At 43.7% G+C, this 20,813-nt stretch overlaps 1 protein-coding gene across 2 annotated transcripts in view; it reads left to right on the top strand.

Moving 5' to 3' along the window:
- Window positions 1-396: 396 nt before the first annotated feature.
- The window catches only part of tmem132a (transmembrane protein 132A), a 41,635-nt gene continuing 21,218 nt past the window's right edge, over window positions 397-20,813 (top strand). Inside the window, exons 1-4 of one of the 2 annotated variants that reach the window (XM_051932637.1) lie at window positions 397-1,030; window positions 15,482-15,687; window positions 16,523-16,744; window positions 19,665-20,065. In XM_051932637.1, the coding sequence (XP_051788597.1) occupies window positions 943-1,030; window positions 15,482-15,687; window positions 16,523-16,744; window positions 19,665-20,065 (917 nt within the window). In that variant the 5' untranslated portion in view covers window positions 397-942. Of the gene's footprint in view, window positions 1,031-15,478; window positions 15,688-16,522; window positions 16,745-19,664; window positions 20,066-20,813 lie in introns of both variants that reach the window. The other variant, XM_028812293.2, reaches the window with a different exon arrangement.

Genomic DNA, 20,813 nt, shown 5'->3' with positions numbered 1-20,813 from the left:
ATGAAGTACTGTAAATCATTACGTTTTGTATATATGAGTTATAGCGGTTTACGCTAACTCAGACTTCTTAGCTTTGTATTGCAAATAATAAATAGACAGCATAATCAAAGTTAATTAACAACCCTCCTGTCTCACAGTAAGCGGATTCGGAAGATGATTAATTAATAACTCGCCCTGCCGATCGTATCTTTTTTCATTTCCAACTGAGTGAAGTGAGGTGACGGAGGTTTTCCGCCAACTTGGCTTTCCCCTTAAATTACGCCCATTGAGATTTTACCACGCTTTTTTTGGAGCCTTTGATCCGTCAGTAGAAGCTGCCACTCCCGAGGGAGGACGTGTCGATCTCCGCTTCTGCCCATCTCGTTCGTATTATCTTGTCATCAGGTCTAGCGCCACTGAGTGGTTATTAAAGGATTCGCGGCTCGAGGTCCTCAGCGGCACTCGTGGCTCTATTGTTAAAAAGTCTCAGTTGCCCAGCCAAGCTTGACGAGTGTCTATGGAAAAGGCTTCGCTAAAAAAAAGTCTTGTCTGACTTTGGTGGTTATCGCTTGTTGAGTCTGTTTTAAGATCAGCTGTTGGGTTAAAAAAAAAAGAAAGCGGGAGAGACAGAGAGAGAAAGTGGAATGCCGGAAAAATAAAGAAAAGCCAATCCGATCGCACAGAGTGAAGATCATGCGGCTGACGTCGCGTCCGGCCCCGGTAAAGGAAAGCCGTGATTAGAAATTGGCCCGACGGCGCAGCAGCCGCGATTAAATCGACAGCGGACTCGTTGTGTGTCCAGGAAAAGTTTGAGATGAGCCAGTGGCTAACTTTGAATAGCATTTGGAAGAGCTTGGAATCGCATCGATTGTGCTGACTGACCGAGTGGATTGCATCTCGTGCCCATCTCACCGCACCCCACCCAAACCCGCCGGGGCGCTTGTCCCGTTCGGCACTCTCCTTATGGAAATGGAGTTCGCTGAGCCGCCGGCCCGTTGGCTCGTCCGAAACGTTTTGGCTTTCGGTTTTCTGTGCGGCAGTATTCTGGGAGGTAAGTAAGGCTGTGCCTAATTTCATTTCTCTGTGAACATTTTTTTTTCGTGTTTTGTGTTCAAAGAGAGCTGCGACTCTCAACGCCGCTAGACCTTCTTAGGGAATGAGAAAAGTGTCGGCGGTTCGGGTCAGATTTTAGCCGATTGATCGGAAAAGTGTTTGGGTCATAACTCCAGGCCGTATGCGCCGTTTTACTTTAAGTCAAGTCTCGGTGCTGGTGTCCAATTAAATTATGTATAGCGCCTTTGTCGAGGTAGACGTTGGCGACAATGCTTAAACTTCATCATATTCTATTTTTAAAATCCGCGTTTCGGTCCCGATATTATTTGGGAACCTGCAGCCTGCCTGTGCCGTCCCCGTCCTACAAAGGACATTTCGTTACGAACCATAACGGGTTCCATAAATATCCATAAATAGATGGTAAAACTTGTGAAATACCAATGGGTTCTTGATTTTAAACGGACTCTCGCTGCATACAGTAGCACGGGTTCAGTTCGGGTTTTCTTGATCTGTTAGTATGCTGCTGGGTAACTAATGGTAGTTCTTAAAAAAATAGTTTTGTCCACATATTAGGAACCGTTTCAAAGTCCAAAGAACCAACTTCTTGTGCACAGAACCCTTCACAGAATTAAAAGGTTGTTCATCAGGCGATGGAGCGAGGAACCACACAATCCGATGAAGTGCCATTACAGAACTAACATTTTTAAGAATAGATTGTCCAAACTGACATCGAGTCAGAGCTTATCTCAGTAAGCACCGGGGTCAAGGCAGGAACAGCCTCTGGACAGGGCGCCAGTCCATCGCAGGGTGAATACAACGACCAGCGCACAGAGCATCGCCAGTCCACCTATCTTGTGTCCCTTTTGGACGTGGAGGAAGCTCATGTAGACACAGGAACAACCTGCAGAGAGCACCCGAGTCGTGAAACCCCACCGGTCCTGTACCTCTACGCCATCAACCCTCCCCGAGATGTCCGTTTTTCAAATCCCCTTTGCCCATTTACCCGTAACACTGGAAAGCTCGTCACACTGGTGGAGGGCACAGCAGTGGGCACATGGAAGTAACCGCATGGATTAAATGTCTGTCTTGAGGTGCACTGGCACTTACTGAGATGCTGGAGGCCAGGTTAGACTCTCCAATTAGACAAACATGCACAGTTTTGAGTATAGGAGTTAGGGTTATATCCATCCATCCATTATCCAACCCGCTATATCCTAACTACAGGGTCACAGGGGTCTTCTGGAGCCAATCCGAGCCAACATGGCAGGAAACAAACCCCGGGCAGGGCGCCAGCCCACAGCAGGGGTTATATCCACCTTATCAAAAGGATAAGTGCCTGTCCAATTGCTATGTGTCATTCCAACAGATGGTGTATCACAAGCGTCTGTAGTAATAAAAGGCCCATTTGTTATTCCAACAGATGTCATTTTCTAGCCTGCTTAAACCAGACCAGGGTCGCAGTTGGCCGGAGCCAATCCCAGATGGCATAGGGTGCCAGGCAGGAACTAACCCTGGGCAAACCACCAGTCCTTTACAAGGCGAATACAAACAAACACACCCACTAATTCAATTAACCTGCATGTCTTTGGATGATGGGCGGAAATGAGCGCACCCAGGTGAGAACATGCAGACTCCATGCAGGGAGGACCTAAGATGTGAACCTGATCTCCTTTCTGCTATCCAGCAGCGCTATCACTGAACCAGCATGCCCCCCTTCCAACAGATGGTTTTGCATTTGTCATTCCAACAGATGGCACTTCAGAAGCAGTTAAACTGCTTTCACCAATCTCACTCCAAGTGGCATATAACAGAGACGCATGAATTGTGCTTCACAGACATTTGAAGTAATAAAATGCATTTGTGTTGCAGCATCTGTTGGAATGACAAATTGAATGCATAAGTCTCTGTTATAATGATTTGGAATGTGATTTGTAAAAAATCCATGTTAATGTTTGTGATCTGTTGGAATGACAAATGCAATGCAATTTATTACTTTAAATGTCTGAGATATGCCATCTGTTGGAACAACAGATGCAATACATTTTATTATTACAAGTGTTTGAGATGTGCCATCTGTTGAAATGACACGCAATGCATTTTATTGTTTCAGATGTTTGGGATGCACCACCTGTTGGATTAACAAATGCATTGAAAATGTATTACTTCAAATGTTTGCGATGCAGAATGGTTTGGAATGACAATTGCTATGCATTTTACTACTGCATGCATTTAAAAATACATTTGAGTAGATGGTGCACTGCAAGCATTAAAACTGAGGTCTGTGTTGATCACTTAGATTTCAGCCTGTCTTAGATGGGTAGCACAGCTAGTACCCAAAAAAAAATCGTAGGTAGACTTGAAAGCACAGACAGTGGCTGAATTAGAATTGAACCCAGGACCCAGAAAGTGGGAGATAGCCGTGATATCCATTGGGACATCCTGAACATCCATCTTTTATGGAACATATTTCATTAAATTCTGATTGTGGTGGGCAGGGTGCATTGAATACAAAGTGTTCAGGGTACTGGTGTGCACTTAGAACCAGTTTGTTTTTTTTGTCATGGCACTGGTGCTGTGGTGACTCATAAAACCATTGCTTGAGAAAGAACAATTTGATTCTTTGACTTGTCTGTGGTGGGCAGCACGGTGGCACAGTGGGTAGCGCTGCTGCCTCACAGTTAGGAGATCCGGGTTCGCTTCCCGGGTCCTCCCTGCGTGGAGTTTGCATGTTCTCCCTGTGTCTGCGTGGGTTTCCTCCGGGCGCTCCGGTTTCCTCCCACAGTCCAAAGACATGCAGGTTAGGTGGATTGGCGATTCTAAATTGGCCCTAGTGTGTGCTTGGTGTGTTTGTGTGTGCCCTGCGGTGGGTTGGCACCCTGCCCGGGATTGGTTCCTGCCTTGTGCCCTGTGTTAGCTGGGATTGGCTCCAGCAGACCCCCGTGACCCTGTGTTTGGATTCAGCGGGTTGGAAAATGGATGGATGGATGGACTTGTCTGTGGTTCCCTGTGTGAAGAAAAACTTTGTAATTTTTTTGTAGAGAAAAGCCAAGCAAAATGACACCTTTTATTGGCTAACTAAAAAGATTACAATATGCAAGCTTTCGAGGCAACTCAGGCCCCTTCTTCAGGCAAGATGTAATTTTTTTGTGAATTTCACCCTTAAGTTTCCAACCGTGTCCCCGTATTCTTGATGACCTCATTTTAAAATCACAGTCTCAATCCTTTTGGACTAATTCCCTTCATAATTTTACACATTTCAATCATGTCTTGATCTCCATCTACTTAAACTGTAAAGGCTCGGCTCTTTTAATCTTTTCTTGTAACTCATCTACCGTAGTCCTGGTATCCGCCTAGTTGCTCTTCTCTAGACCTTTTCTAGTGCTGCTCTGTCATTTTTGTAGCCTGGGGACCAAAACTGCACACAAGACACCAGATGAGGCCTCACCAGTGTGTTATAAAGCTTGAGCAGAACCTCCTTGGTCTTGTACTCCACACATCAAGGCGCTATACAACCTGACATTCTGTTAGTGTTCAGACACCATTAAGAAGGCTATCTGGCAGTTGATGGTGAAGATGTCCACTGCGACTCCTAAATCCTTCTCATAGAGCCACTGAGCAACACCAGGGCTAGTTTCGATTTTCAGATTAACTCTTTGAGGGCTGAATATTTTTTCCAAAACATGCAGTTTTCTGAAAAGCACCCAAAGCAAGGATCTCACACATAAATCAACCTAAAAAATCAGTTACTGGATGCTGTGGCCGCCGGTTCAAAGTCTCTTGTAGCTTGAGATGCTCACAGGCAGCATAACAGCTGGCAGGCTGTCTTCGCATGACAGGAGTGGGGACAGCAGCAGCGGTCACAATGCAACGCAATCTGGTTTGTACCTTGTGTCATTATGAGTGGCGGTCTTCATCTACACAAACGTGTTCGGCACCACGATTAGCTGGAGGTCGATCTTTCGTTTTCTATCTCGATCTCCAGATCACTTGCATCAGAATGATTAGCTGGAGGTCGATCTTTCGTTTTCGATCTCGATCTGCAGATCACTTGCATCAGAATCAGAGTCCGACAGGTCAGAGTCCAATTCAGTGATAATATACAAAACGTCGTCCACGGAGTAGTTTGCTTTGTGCATTCGCTTCAATCTCTCACCAGATGGTGATGCCATTTTTGTTGTTGTTTGCTCCTCACTACTCCCGCAAGCACATGGAAATCTCGGTCTTACCAACAAAGCTAACTTTCCTTCTAGCAAAGAGAGTCGAACTAAAACGTAATGGCGGGTTTTGTCACTGTTTGCAGTTGCTGACTGTTCTCAACCCTCCTGTTGACAAAAGTCAACATCCGCCCTGAAAGAGTTAATATACAGCATGTTTTTGGGATACAAAAGAAACCAGGATTATTAAACCTTCCAAGCCTATTTTTGATTCATGTCCAAAGCGATGCATACCTGAAAGGCTGGTATAATGGCCCACCCATGTACTGTCATAACCCTGCTGGCCTGAATAAAGGCTTATGCAAGTCTGTTATGCTGTGCTACCATTTTGCTACTCTACTCTCTAAATCTTTCTGTCTGCTGCCGGTGAGCATATTCCCAAAAGGCCACTACACCTCCCTGCCATCATAACCTGGCTGGCCGGAATGCCGACTTTCACTGTGTTAGACTATGTACATAATATACCGCTGTCTGGTTACGCCACCTACACTGGTCTTTTATTTTTTTTCTTATTGGTTTTCAGGAGAACCAAAAATAATTTCCGTGGTACTTTAGCATGGAAACAACTAAAAACAATCAATGTTTAGTGTGCGGAGAGACGTACAAGCAGGCAAAGATAGCTTTTGCCGTTCTGCTGCACAGAAGGTTTCTTTCCTCCCTGAGCTCACCTTAGAGTATCTGACTGGGGGGGTGTTCACCTATCAATGCAAACTTCCCTCCCACCACCGTCCCTGAAACAGACTGCACTGCGGCCACAGGAGTTGACGCTGGAAGCAAGAGCCCAGCAGGAAAGGGGAGACATCGGGCAATTGATTGGGAGGCGGTGTAAATTACGTGAAGTGTTTTTGTGCATTGCTTCTGGCACTAAAAACTGTTTTGAAGTGAGTCACTCAAAGGTCCAGTTTTGGTGTTGGGTCCTTATAACGAACTGTAGAAAATGCAAAAACTGTGAGACTAGATGATTTGGCCTGTTCTATAGTATTAATTTTTTGCTGTAACATTATGGCTTATCGTATTATTTTACTTTGGTTTTCAAAATTGTTCAAAATTGCTGGTGAGGCTGTGGTTATAGGGCTAGGGCTAGGGTTAGGGTGGGCAGGGGCCAAAGGGTTAAGAGAGATTGAGCCAACTGTACTGTGTAATGAGCGACCAATGCTGCATTCCATTTGACGCGAGGAGTCGGAATTTCCAAGTTCCTAGTTGGAATTTTCATCTGGAGCGCCCACTTAATTTGAATTTTCAACTCTAAAACACGGGGCTGGTCTGTAAGTCTACGTTTGTCCGACTTCACGTCATGATGCCGATCCAAAATGGCGACATACACCTTGAATCTAAGTAAAAGTTGCAGTATTATAAAGTTTATTAGCACTTCTGTCTATTAGTGTCTCGTTAATTTAGTCATACACACAGTGCTGGTCTGTCCGTGGAAATGCTGCTATGGTGTCTGGATAGGCAAAATACTGCATAATGAGTTATCAAGTGCTATTTATTCCAGTGGAGCAAGCACGACAAAGGCTTTCCTGGACGTGTTCATGTTGCTTTTCTGAATGTTTTACTGGAACGCAGTCAACTTGGGTTTCAGCTCGGACATCTGACTTCTTAGGTAAATGGAATACAGACTATGCCTACATCCGCATCGCTGGCGTCACTTCGCCGGGTGAGGGGAGTGTGGACTGCATCAGGTGACAACATCAGAGAGTGTGACACCCAAATGATTGGCTATAAAATTTTTGTGCAGTTTGTTATAGCGGAATTAATCATCAAGGGGGAAGCGCTGGGTGAATTTATTGAGTGTCCATGTGCTGAAATCACCAAGAGGGAGCTCCTCACTTAAATGAAGCAATGGAGTGTCTACACACAATTAATAAAAATATTAAAAAATGGTAGGAAATGCAGAAAGAAATGTCACCCCAACGTGGTGTTCAACCATCCCGCAACGGAGCATTGATATTCATCTGACTTTGGCTTCCATTAGCCTAATGGCAGAAGGCAGTGCTGTGCGTGTTCAGACTACCCTTAAGCCACGAGAACATGTTATATTGTGTCAGCTTCCATTCTTTGCAGTTACTGTGTAATTTTCAATTGTCATTACTTTTTGATTTACCCATCATATACAAAACAAACAAACAAACAAAGTCCCACCCTGCCGAGGCTCATCATAGAAGTGACCGGTTCCCTCTGAGGCAACTTGTTAAATGTCCCTGCCAGTTATGGCCACTTCTGCTACATCACCATCACCTTCTGGTTTTGTGTTCACTTACTGTTATTTAAAAACAATTACACACCCGCACACAGAATCGAATTGCATGTTGCATTATTTAAAGCTGATTGGGCTCCTCTCCAAAGAAAACACCTTGTGTGCTGCTTAAATGAAATGCCAGTAACGTCAAACATGGCACCATATGTCTGATTAGTTTTATGTCATTAATTAAATATCGGCATGCTCTGATCATCGGCCATCTTATAAAGAAGACACTTTCTCATTTTCACGTAGAAGCGTCTACCAGTGGATGCTACCAAAACTTTGGATGGAGACCAGAAACAAACCACTCTGTTTTATTTGATGTTCCATTACCTTCATAACTGGAGGTGGATAGAGTGAAAACCAGCAGCCATGGTGTGTCTCCAGGGAATGAAGTTAAAAAACCACCAAACCGGGGTTTGCTTGTCAGGCCTAACATCCACCTTCTCACTCCCAAAAACTCCATAAGGCAACCGTGCTAACTTCCCACCTAATTTTATATTCTACCAGGGCTTCCTCCTCTCTTACTCTTGAGTTCTTTGGACAGACTGCGCTAATTTCCTCGAATAGAGGAACATATGGAAGCTTTATTGTGCAGGAACATAGAAGCCATCTCTGTGGTAGAAGTGCTGGCAGTTGAGTAGGTCAGGTATAAAAATACACCGTGCTCCACCACAGTAAGTGGAACAGGGGCCACTGACTATAATTGCTTTTACAGTTGTGCTGCAGATTACTGGCATTCTGCAGCTATGGAAATAATGGAGGGCAACGCAGAAGAGACAACACGGGCTAAATGGATTGATGCCAGTAAGGAATTGGGGTCATTCAGGCATTTCGGGGCACAGCACAGTTTCTAGCTACTCAACCTGCTGTGTAACTATTAACCTCAGGTGGTTGTTCTACCCCATTGTAAATTGAAAATTATTTTTTTTGATATTACAATGTTCATAGTGGAAACTTTGTGTGGGAATGTTGGTTTAATGTCTTGAGGAATGTTTCTAGTTAGGTTTAGTTTTTTTATATATATTGTGATATATAAATAAATCTAAGAATACTTGATAAAGGTTTGGGAATGAGCCCCGTATAATGTCCATGCGTTTGGGGAAAAAAGAGAACAATAAGGTGATCGTGGCAAACATGGCGTTTTTATAGAAAAAGTGGAGGCAGGAAATGACATCAGCTGCTGGAGTATGGAAGAGACGTCATCAAAGGAGGACCAGTGGTGATATCATCTTGGGGCACCGGGCTGGATGTCGTCTTGGAGTGCTGGGGTTGACGTTGTCAATGGGAAGCGGAGACGGGAGTGATTCAGGATCGTTTTTGCGAATAAACGAAAATGCAGGAGGTGGGTTATTGTTTGTCGTCTTTGGTTCTGCTGATAGAGAAAGAGAGGCATTAGAAACCACAATCGATCCCCTATCCCTTGTAGTATCGCTCACCTTTGGGCTTGATGGCTTCTTCCTAAGCGCTCGTGCATGACAATATATATTTATAATATTGTAATTGTTATTTCCTGGGAAATGGATTATGTTTGCTATTAATAATAATAATAATAAATTTTATTTATATTGCACTTTATATTTTAGCAATCCCAAAGTGCTACAGAGTAAAAATACAATAATAAAAAACAGAAGAATCTATAAAATGCTTTAAAAAAATGTCTTTCTATAAAGATGAGCTTTTAGGTTTCGCTTAAAGGCCTCAGTCGACTGTGGGGCTCTCAGGTAATCAGGGAGGGCATTCCACAGCCTCAGCGCCACAGATTAAAATGCCCTGTCACCCATGCTGCTGAGCTTAGTTCTGGGGACTTGAAGGGTGTTAGTGTGTACAGAGCGGAGGGAACGTAAGGAGGTATGAGGGGTAAGGAGTTCCTGTAAGTAAAGAGGGGCATGTCCATAAATGCACTGATGGGTAAGAAGGGACACCTTGTACTCTATTCTGAATGAAACGGGGAGCCAGTGAAGGGTTTTCAGGATTGGGGTGATGTGATTATGCTTTCGCACCCTCATCAGGATCCTGGCAGCGCTGTTCTGAATATACTAGAGTCTCTGGATACTCTTGCCAGGAATCCCAATGAGGAGCGCATTACAGTAATCCAGCCTGGAAGAAACAAAGGCATGGACGAGCTTCTTTGTATCTGCCAGGGTGAGTAATGGGCGGAGTTTGGCGATGTTCTTGAGATGGTAAAAAGATGACTTACAGAGATATGTGGGTGTCAAAAGTAAGTTGGGAGTCCATTCTAACACCCAAATTAGTAACAGATGTGGAAAGAGGAATATTTTGGCCAGAGAAAGTAATACTGGTGATGGTAGAAGAGCGGAGATGATGTGATGTACCAACTAAGATGGCTTCTGTTTTGGATCTATTCAACTGAAGAAAACTGAGCCTCATCCATGCCTCTATCTCCTCCAGGCAGGTAGTCAATGTAGATGTTGGCAGAGGAGCAGTAGAGGAGGTGGGAGTAGTCCTGAGGTAAAGCTGAGTGTCATCGGCATATCGATGGAAAGATAAACCATGTCTGCCAATGACAATTCCAAGGGGGAGCATGTAGATGGTAAAAAGGATAGCGCCCAGCACAGAGCCCTGTGGAACACCACAGGTGACGTTGTGGGTGTGGGACTTTGCGCTGCCAAGGGCGACATGCTCAGTTCTACCAGTCAGGTATGATGTAAACCAATTTAGAACATTTCCTGAGAGTCCAATAGTGTATTGCAGGTGGTGAAGAAGGATGTTATGGTCTATTGTGTCAAAAGCAGCTGTCAGGTCAAGGAGGACAAGTAGTGGAGAACCAGTATCTGCCGTCATCAGAAGATCATTGGTGACCCTGACCAGGGCTGTTTTGGTGCTATGGCCAGGGCGAAAACCAGACTGAAACTTTTCAAACAGGTTATTCAGTTTGAGATGATCATGAAGTTGTGCTGCAACAATTTTTTTATTTATTTTTTTTTAATTCTGCAACACCATTCTGATCATTTTAATGGGTGCCGCCATTTTGTGCAGTCTGTTTCCCAGTTGCTGGGGGTGTGGTTTCGTGATGTCACTAACGCGAAGTATTAAATACCTGCACACATTCCTTTCACCATCCTTGATTTGAATGTCCTCTGACTAAAAACACATTTCTGCTTCATGTGTTAATGTTTGCTTCTCTGGTTTCGAATTTCTAGCTTTACAATTTTGGCTACAACTGTTCTGTCACACATGCAGTGATGTTCTTATTCGTATGTGTGACCGCCATACAGCATGTTGCCAGTCTCATAACTAATTGACAGTTAAATGTTTCCGCTGGACCCAGGGAAGATCATGCCTTTCAAAGTGCCAGTGCTAGCTTAGTTTTAAACTGCATCTCTGTGCCGATATTCTTAAATTTTACATTTTTACTTAGAGTTCGAAATGTCCTCGCTCCAATTTTTAGAGCAAGCCTTTAAATATGATTGAACAAACATAATTAACTTCTAGTTAACACATTAAACGGACTTCAGTTTTTAAATTGTTGCAGCAAAGTTCTGTATGATGTTCATACTTTAGTGTTGTTTAAGTAACTTGAACTTGATTATGAATGCTGTTTTTTCCAAATTGAGCTTGTACGTTTCTTGTGTGATAGAGTATGTATGTATGTATATAATGTATAAAATATTCTCAGTGCTTGAGACTTATCTTTTATTCTGGCACATTATGATAAATTTTCAGCTAGAGAAGACATCAGTTTCGAGGTCAGGTAGTTTTCCTCACTAGAGGTCATGCCAGAGAGTTGCCACGTGTTGCATTTTGATTAACATACGCAATTAAGCATTTCATTATGTAAATTGTACTTCGTACATGTGGTAACAGCCCTCATCTTTTTATGTGCTTTTTTCATAATGGCACATGCTTTTTGAACTTGGAGGTGCACCAACATCCTCTAATCCATACAAATTCTAAAGCTTCTGCATTAATTCCCTGAAAGTGGTCCCTTTAGGGTACTGCATGGCAGAGTCGGAAGGATCCAAATTTAGGGAACTGCATGGCATAGTCGTAAGGATCAGCATTTAGGGAACTGCATGGCATAGTCGTAAGGATCAGCATTTAGGGAACTGCATGGCATAGTCGTAAGGATCAGCATTTAGGGAACTGCATGGCATAGTCGTAAGGATCAGCATTTAGGGAACTGCATGGCATAGTCGGAAGGATCCAAATTTAGGGTACTGCATGGCATAGTCGGAAGGATCCAAATTTAGGGTACTGCATGGCATAGTCGGAAGGATCCAAATTTAGGATACTGCATGGCATAGTCGGAAGGATCCAAATTTAGGATACTGCATGGCATAGTCAGAAGGATCAACATTTAGAGAACTGCATGGCATAGTCGGAAGGATCCAAATTTAGGGTACTGCATGGCATAGTCGGAAGGATCAACATTTAGAGAACTGCATGGCATAGTCAGAAGGATCAAAATTTAGGGAACTGCATGGCATAGTCGGAAGGATCCAAATTTAGGGTACTGCATGGCATAGTCGGAAGGATCAACATTTAGAGAACTGCATGGCATAGTCGGAAGGATTCAAATTTAGAGAACTGCATGGCATAGTCGGAAGGATCAAAGTTTATTGAACTGCATGGCATAGTCGGAAGGATTCAAATTTAGAGAACTGCATGGCATAGTCGGAAGGATCAAAGTTTATTGAACTGCATGGCATAGTCGGAAGGATTAAAATTTAGAGAACTGCATGGCATAGTCGGAAGGATCAACATTTAGAGAACTGCATGGCATAGTCGGAAGGATCAACATTTAGAGAACTGCATGGCATAGTCGGAAGGATCCAAATTTGGGGAACTGCATGGTATAGTCGGAAGGATCAAAATTTAGGGAAATGCATGGAATAGTCGGAAAAATCTTTGATCATGTATACTAGCTACCACATTATTAGTTATTTATATATTAAGTTACTCCTACAGAGAGAACAAAGAAGCTTGTGACAAACAAATGAACAATTTTATTTATTTATTTATTTATTTATTTAGCAGGGTAATATAGCAGGGTAATATTGGAAGACAAATAAAGTAAAACAAGAAACATTCACTCAGATTTTGCCAGATAAGCCCGACTTCATCTCCACCGACTCATTACGACACTGGTCTTCCATCTCTCAATACCCACCATTAATACAAATTAGGATGAGCAACAGTTCTCCTACAAAACCCAGAGGAACTCCACTAATGACCTCACCCCAGGCTGTAGCTTTTAATCTAATTGTGTACTGTCACTAATGTCTTTAACTTCTACTTATTTTGCTAGAAACAGGTTCTAATTCATCCCTCCCATCCTTAAGATGAGTAGGACCCACCTGCCATCTGTACAGGAACTTTGCACTTAAGGCCAGCCGCTTTCCAATTTTGGAGAAGAACAGCTTGTAATGAATGCTTTTTCTCCCAGACAGCATGTAGGACAGCACTTGTATTAATTAGAAAGCATCAGGGGAGACAGAATTACTTGTAGTGGCACCTGCCCATTGTCCCCAGAGGTCTGGAAGTGTGGAGCTTGGGGTCACTAATTGGTAAGAGGTCAGTCTATTCATTTTCTTTCTTTGGCCAAGATGACAGCTGTCATGCAGTGAAGCTGCCGGCAGGGAGAGCGGCAGTAATGATTTTTTAATTGAAGATGGCGCATCTGTTACCTAATCGTGGATCAGTATTACGCCTTTGTCCGCTGGAGCATAAATGTATCTTTGTGGATTAAATTGGCACAGGAATTAGGCTTCCCATTTAAAACCCTTTTCTATAGCAGTAGGCTAATGATGTATTTAAACCAGTCATTTTTGGCCTTTTGTTAACTTTGGAAGTGCCACTCTGGTGGAGTGGTTATTGCTATGTTCTCACAGCTCCTGGAGTTTGGGTGCAGATCCCAGCCCATGTGGAGTTTAGACATTCTCCCCATATCTGTGTGGAGTTTCACTCCTGATAGTTCAGTTTTCCTTCCCACATCTCGTTTTCACGAATGTTCAGTTAAATGGTGACAGTGAACAGGCTATGTGTGCCCCCAGAAAGCCTAGCACCATGTCCAGGATTGAGTTTAAACCCCCTACTGGGACTGGCGCCAGCTCCCTGAAATATTGAACTGGATAAATGGGTGAGATGGGTCACTTATGATGGAGTACCTCATTCCAAACTTCTCACAGACTGACCGATTTTTTAAGCTTTATCTAATATGAGTTATGCAGTTTGAGTTCATTATCTGGGGTGATTAAGATGGTAGGTATCCACATCTTTCCATCTCACCGCAAGGAGTGCTTTACCTTAGATGCACCATGTGTCTTAACCTCTATGTCACTTGTCTGGCCATTTGCTACTGTATATCGTAGTCATCTGCCCATTGGATGTAGAAGACCAATTGCTGCCCAAGTCTCCACCAGCCATCCTTCTTTCCAGTGTTCCTAGTGAGCCAGTCCACCCCAGTTAAGATTATCTTAAACTATGGGTCGTGGGTTTCCAATGGTGGGTCATGAGTCACTATCATATATAATGTGAATGGGTCCACCAACCAGATGTAGAAGGCCAACTCTGGCCAAGTCTCCACCACTCGCATTAGCCTTCCATCTTTCCAGGTTTCCAAGTGAGCTGCCCCACCTATGTTGGAGCATCTTAAATTATGGGTTGTGGGTTGCCACCAGAGGGTTGCGAGTCACTCTTGTATTTAATGTGATTGGGTTGGCATGGTTTGTGAAATGCATCATGGTGGGTCGCTGCGGATTAAGCAATCACCGTTGTTCTTCCTTGAGCTAGACGCCAACAAGCTTCGATGATAGGCAGTGATCTGCCAAGGCGGAACATCCTACAGCTCTGATAATCTGCATGAATTTTCCAAGGAATGAGTCTTGAATACACTAAGAAGGGCAAGAGGGGCTTCCACCTGTTCATTGAGATGGTGAATCTCCTGCCTTATCAACTCCCCCTTCCCAGTCTTTAGTGGTGGGTGAACACACTTATGATTGGAAAGTCTCTTAACCCAAATGTTGACACTCCTTGCTCCACGTTTTAAAGCTGATTGGCCATTCAGTTTTGGCATAATTAATGTGTGATCAAGAAAAAAGAAATGCCTTGTAAATAGTAATAAATCTTTTGTTATGATTATTTCAAGGGGTCTCCTGTGGTTTCTGATGAGGAAATGGAGAGTGGGAGTGCTGCTTTAAGGCTTGTTTTGACTTGTTCTTTGCATGCATAATTAGCCATGTGGTGCTGCACTCTTATCTGGAGCAGTACTCATAATATGGCCCACAAATGTACCCATCAAATGAAAATACTGCAAGTTTTGATTTCTTTTTTTTGCTTTGTGCCTCCCCTACCATAACCATACATGGGGGTTTGGGGGTTTTTGGTGGAGACCAAAGCTTTAGATTTATCAATAATTTAAATCTCCGGTTTCCCATGGATCTGCACATTTTAGGGTCCCCTGATACTGAAAACATCGATATCTTGATGATGAGTGTGCGTTTGTCTGTGTGTCACAGTTTCTTAAGGAAGGTCTAGAGCTTAAACAGCTGGACGGAAAAATACCAAACTCGTAACTTAAGCCTGTTATGAGATGACGTGCCAATTAGTTTTTGAGCCAAATCGTGCAAGAGCAAGAGGCACTCTAGAAGAACCCTCAAATACCGTAATTCTGTAATTAATTATGAATTCTTCTTGTCAGTTGCTATTGTAATGACCTATTTTATGATCCGAAAGATCAGCATCAGAGTGGTAAATAATTACTGAATTATCTGAACTTTTTATTATGAATTTCTTCAGCTCTTATGTGTTTCTGTTTCTTTTACCCTTTGGTTATTGTGTGTCTAATATGTTGGGTTTTATTGTACAGCAGTTTGGTCAGCCTTGATGTTGTTTTTAAAGTGCTTTATAAATAAATACATCTGGAAGTCTGATATGGACATAATTCAGCTTTGTGGATGCACGCCTATTTCTAACCCTAGTCTCCATTTCTTATTGTCATGTCCACCTGTCACTTTGCTTCCTTTAGCAGGTCCCACTGAGTTGATCCTCGCCTTCCCCGCTCGCATGTCCGTTTCAAAGCCCTGGGATTTCTTGTCAGTGGTACAGCTTGGCCAAGATGCACAGGGAAACTCCAGCCTCCGCAGTCGCTCCGAGCACATGCTACTTCAGCAACCATCTGGTTCTTCCAGACTTCCTGTTGTCCAGGCTGCCTTTGGTCCTTTCACTGTAAAGAAGGTTAGTATCTTACTTCCTACAGTAGCTGTTCGATCCTTCTGTGTTTTTGTTTTAGTCAGGTGGCTGTAGTCGAGGCCAACTCTACCATTTTTAGATAGATAGATACTTTATTAATCCCAAGGGGAAATTCACATTCTCCAGCAGCAGCAGCATACTGATACAAAAAAACAATATTAAATTAAAGATTGATAATAATGCAGGTAAAAACAGACAATAACTTTTTATAATGTTAACGTTTACTCCCCCGGGTGGAATTAAAGAGTCGCATATTCATGTCATTCACTGAAAAGAGCTGCTCAAAAAAGAACGAATCGTTCTCAAATCGCCCATCACTGGTGGGCCATAAAACAGCCATGAAAAGGAGCTGAAATCCATACTAGCCACATGTTCTGGCTCCGCAGTTCGCTACATGAGGTGCTTGTGATCCTGTTGCATGGCTCCCACTTGCAGTACCCAGCTGGAGTCCCGAGGTTCAAACGTATTGTTGTGTGTCTTGCTGCCAGACGGACACAAGCAGTGCGGTTTAAGATCGTGAGGAATATTGGTTCATTTTTAAACAAGAACATCGCCATGTAGACATAGCCGAAGAGAAGAGCGGTGGATGCCACCTATGGTGTATGGGTATCAGTTCTGTTACTTTTTCCAATTTATTTTAATGACCTTGATTTCAGGAAATATTGACCCTATACTATGGTGATCTAATTTAGGAAGTCCATTTCTGCTGTGTGCAAATTAAGTAAGGTGCACTCTGTGCGTGTGTGTGTGTCAGTTATATTTACGTTGCGTTACACTTGACATTATAAAATGTGTGTATGTGTTTTCTTTCTTAATTTAGGAACTGAATCCATCCCTGTTTCCTTCAGCTCCTTTCTTGCATGCATCTATTTTGGGAGGACCTGAGATGGTGGTGACGGAGATTCACCCCTGGGTTCGCGTTTTATTCCACTGGAGTGGGATCAGGGAGTGGAGAAATGAGTCGAGAGAGCAGGGAATGCCATGCGTCACCCTGCACGCCTTCAAAGAGACCCGTGAACTGAGGGCCACATGTCATCTCCAGGTGAGGAATGAGCCATAATTTGTAGTTAAGAGTGGAAAGGAGGCTTTAAAAATATCATTCAATCTGTCCGAAGTGGAGTTTGCCTGAAATTATACAACTTTTTATAGGCAACAAAGTGGTGGGTTCAACTTGCTTTTATGTTTTATAAGGTGGTATTTACAATGCAAACATCAAGACAGTCTTACTAATCCGCTGAGCCTTTTATACAAGTGAGCTTCCTGAAGTGTCATAGTCTGCATGACTGCAGCCAATGGGACAAATTAATTCTGGGAGTGGTTGGTGACAGAAATGCTGCTGAATGCCCTGAAACAAGAAGTGAGAAGTGAAAGAAGTGAAAAACAGCCTTTCACAACATCCATCCATCCATCCATTCTCTTCCGCTTATCCGAGGTTGGGTCGCGGGGGCAGCAGCTTGAGCAGAGATGCCCAGATTTCCCTCTCCCCGGCCACTACTTCTAGCTCTTCCTGGGGGAATCCCGAGGTGTTCCCAGGCCAGCCGAGAGACATAGTCCCTCCAGCGTGTCCTGGGTCTTCCCCTGGGCCTCCTCCCGGTTAGACATGCCCGGAACACCTCACCAGGGAGGCGTCCAGGAGGCATCCTGATCAGATGCCCGAGCCACCTCATCTGACTACTCTCAATGCGGAGGAGCAGCGGCTTTACTCTGAGCCCCTCCTGGATGACTGAGCTTCTCACCCTATCTTTAAGGGAAAGCCCAGACACCCTACGGAGGAAACTCATTTCAGCCGCTTGTATTCGCAATCTCGTTCGTTCGGTCACTACCCATAGCTCATGACCATAGGTGAGGGTAGGAACATAGATTGACTGGTAAATTGAGAGCTTCGCCTTGTGGCTCAGCTCCTTTTTCACCACGACAGACCGATGCAGAGCCTGCATTACTGCGGATGCCGCACCGATCCGCCTGTCGATCTCACTTTTTGGTCTCACTCGATTTCACAACACTTGGGACCTTTTTGGTGTTCCTCAGCTCCTCCCCTCCCACGTGGTGGCACTCAATCATTGTCAACATGCTCAGAGACTATTGAACATGAGAGAGCCTGCTGGAGGAAGAAGATGGCTGATTTCCTCCCCATCTCTCGCATTTTGTCATTTTAAGATACCAATGAAACTTCTCAGCCTTCTCAACCAGCCTATTATTTTAACCGTACAACAACATGACCCTGAACAAATATTCTGTGTGCCTTTTACTAAGAAGAAGCTTCCATCTCACCCATTCTGCCAAAAAATTCAAGATCAGTAGAGTGTTGCTATGATGGTTCTCCTTCTGGAAGTTTCTCCTCTCTCCACACAGATTTTCTAAAGCTCAGCCAGAGTGACCATTAGGTTCTTGGTCATCTCTCTTAGCAAGGTCCTTCTCCTCCGATTGCTCAGTTAGGAAGAGTCGTGGTGGCTCCAAACTTCTTTGGTTTAAAAATTATGGAGGCCCCTGTGCTCTTGAGAACCTTCAGTGCTGCAGAACTTTTTTGGTAGCCTTCCTCAGACCTTTGCCTCATCACAACTATGTCTCTAAGCTCTGCAGGAAATTCCTTCAACCTCATGGCTTGGTTCTTCCTCAACTGTGGGGCCTTCTATAGACAGATGGGTGGTCTTTCCTAATCAGTCAAGTCAATTAAAGTGATTTCAGATGGATTCCAAACAAGGTGTAGAAACATCTCAATGAGAATCAATAGAATGGGATGCACCAAATTTTCAAGTTATAGCAAAGGGTCTGAATACTTTCTTCAATGTTATATTTCAGTTTTGTTTTTTATTTCTAGCTTACTTGCAAAAATGTCTGCCAGCAGCCATACCACATGAGCTTCAGAACAGGTCATCCACCTGAAGCTAAGTATGTTTGGGCCCAGACAGTATTTGGATGGGATGAGAATGATCAGATGGATGTGTTGAGTATCGCAGAATGAGAGGTTGATAGATGATTTGAGCAAGCAGACCAAAAGGCAGAGGATGAATGGGAGAAAAAGATGTACCTAGGTGAACATGTAGGGCACAGAGGAAGTCCAAAGCAGACATGGTTGGAGGTGGTGTCAGATGATGTGAAAAGGCAGCCTTGCTCCACAAAGAATGACCTGGAATGCGGAAAGTGGAGGAAACAAGACCTGAGGGGCAACCTGGCTGTTAAACCAGTGATGACAAATATTACATTATTGCCCACCGTCATCTTCTCTTTTCCCAAACCAAATGTGCTTTAGATAAGATGTTCTGGCCTGGACAGGACTTGGTTGGAAGACCATCTAGAAAAAGCTTGGGTTTTTGCTGGAAGAGCTGTTGTCGAGACCAGTAGGGGATGCTTACCTTGTGGCCTGAATGTAGATCCCAATGCCCCACTGCAATGATGGGGACACTGTGCTGAAAAAAATGTCCTTCAGATGCGACGTAAAGCTTTGGGTCCAGGCTCTCTGTGGTCATAAAAGTTCCCTGGGCGTCCTTCGTAAAAAGCAGGGTGTATCCCAATGGTCAAGCTAAATTTCCCACCATAATCTAGTCATTTGGGACCCCCTAATTATCCCCTATCTCTAATTCTCTCTCTCTCTCTCTCTCTTTCACCACCTAATGTGGTACAAAAATGGCTGCCATTGCATCGTCCAGGTGGAAGCTATTCGCAGTGGTTGAAGTGGCTCCCCACACTACTATGAAAAGCACTTTGAGAAGCGAGAAAAGTACTATAGAAATGTAAAGATTTATTATTTCTCAAGATCTGTGAGGCAGAACCTCCCACCACTGCGCCAACCATATCTATTTTTTCCGACTAAACTTTGTTTGATTCAATCATTGTGCCCACCTTATCTGTTTATGATGATGGGATTATTATCATTTTTTTTAATCATATGCAATTTTTGTATGTCATGTGATTTGCTCCTCCACTTAATAAACTGACTAGCCTATCCCCGCCTTCCTTTTCAGCATCCTTTGGGAGCCTGTGTGTCATCTCTCACCCTTCCAGACTCTTGGTTCCTTCCAGATGGTGCCAGTGTGGCCACAGGACAAAAAGTCGAGCTGTACTACAGAGCCACCAAGTTAGCCATGACTTCCCCAACTTGTGTTGATGCTGCCTTGCACCCTTCCCAAAGTGAGTTGTTCTATGTCGGATATGTCAAGCTGCAGAGGAAGGAGCCCACTGCAACTCCGGACACACGACAGGCAGACGCTGGCAGGCTGAAAAGGTGGGGAGGAGAAAAGGAGGAGCTGGCAGTGGATACCAACGTTGTGATCCGTTCTCCACAAGGGCCGCTCAAGCTGGGACGACCTATTACGGTTTCCATTCTCCTCCGTGGGAACTTTACAGCAGACTTAGTGGTTATCAGGTAAATGTTTTTGGGGGAGTTCTGTCATCTAGATGTTGCCATCAAAATGTAAAACCCATTGGTTATTTTTACATACAATACCCTCCATAATGTGTGCGACACAGAGATTTTGTTCTTGATTTTCCCCTCTGCAGTTTAAAATTACAAATCAAACAATTCAGATATCATGATTAAAATGCACATTGCATTGCAGATTTCATTTAAGGAGATTTGCATGAATTTCGGTCACACAACACTTTTTCTACATGGTCCCCACGTTTCAGGGCACCACAATCTTTGGGACATAGTAATGGCAAGTCTATTAAAGCTGTCATGCTTAGAACTTTATCTTGTATATCTTGCATGCAATGACTGCTTGAAGTCTGCGATTCATAGACCTCACCAGGTGCTGAGGATTTCTGGAGATGTTCTGCCAAGCCTCTAATGCCGTCATCTTCAGCTCCTGCTTGTTTTGGGTTGGCTTGTCTCTCTAAGTTTTCTCTTCCTCATATGGAAGGCCTGCTCAATTGAATTGAAATCGGGTGAGTGGCTTGGCCATTTAAGAGTTTTCCATTTTTTAGTTTTGATAAAATCCTGTGTTGCTTCAGCAGTATGCTTGGATCATTACCTTGTTGTAGGATGAGGAGCCATCCAAGGAGTCTGGAGGCATCTACTGGAACTTGAGCAGATCAGATGTTTCTCCACACCTCAGAATTCATTGTGCCATCTGCAGTCACATCATCAATGAAGAGAAGTGTGCCAGGACCTG

Source organism: Erpetoichthys calabaricus, chromosome 10 (genome assembly GCF_900747795.2).
Source record: "Erpetoichthys calabaricus chromosome 10, fErpCal1.3, whole genome shotgun sequence".
NCBI classification, from domain to species: domain Eukaryota; kingdom Metazoa; phylum Chordata; class Cladistia; order Polypteriformes; family Polypteridae; genus Erpetoichthys; species Erpetoichthys calabaricus.
Note: the sequence above shows the minus strand (reverse complement) of the source record. Positions and strands in the feature narration are given on the sequence as shown.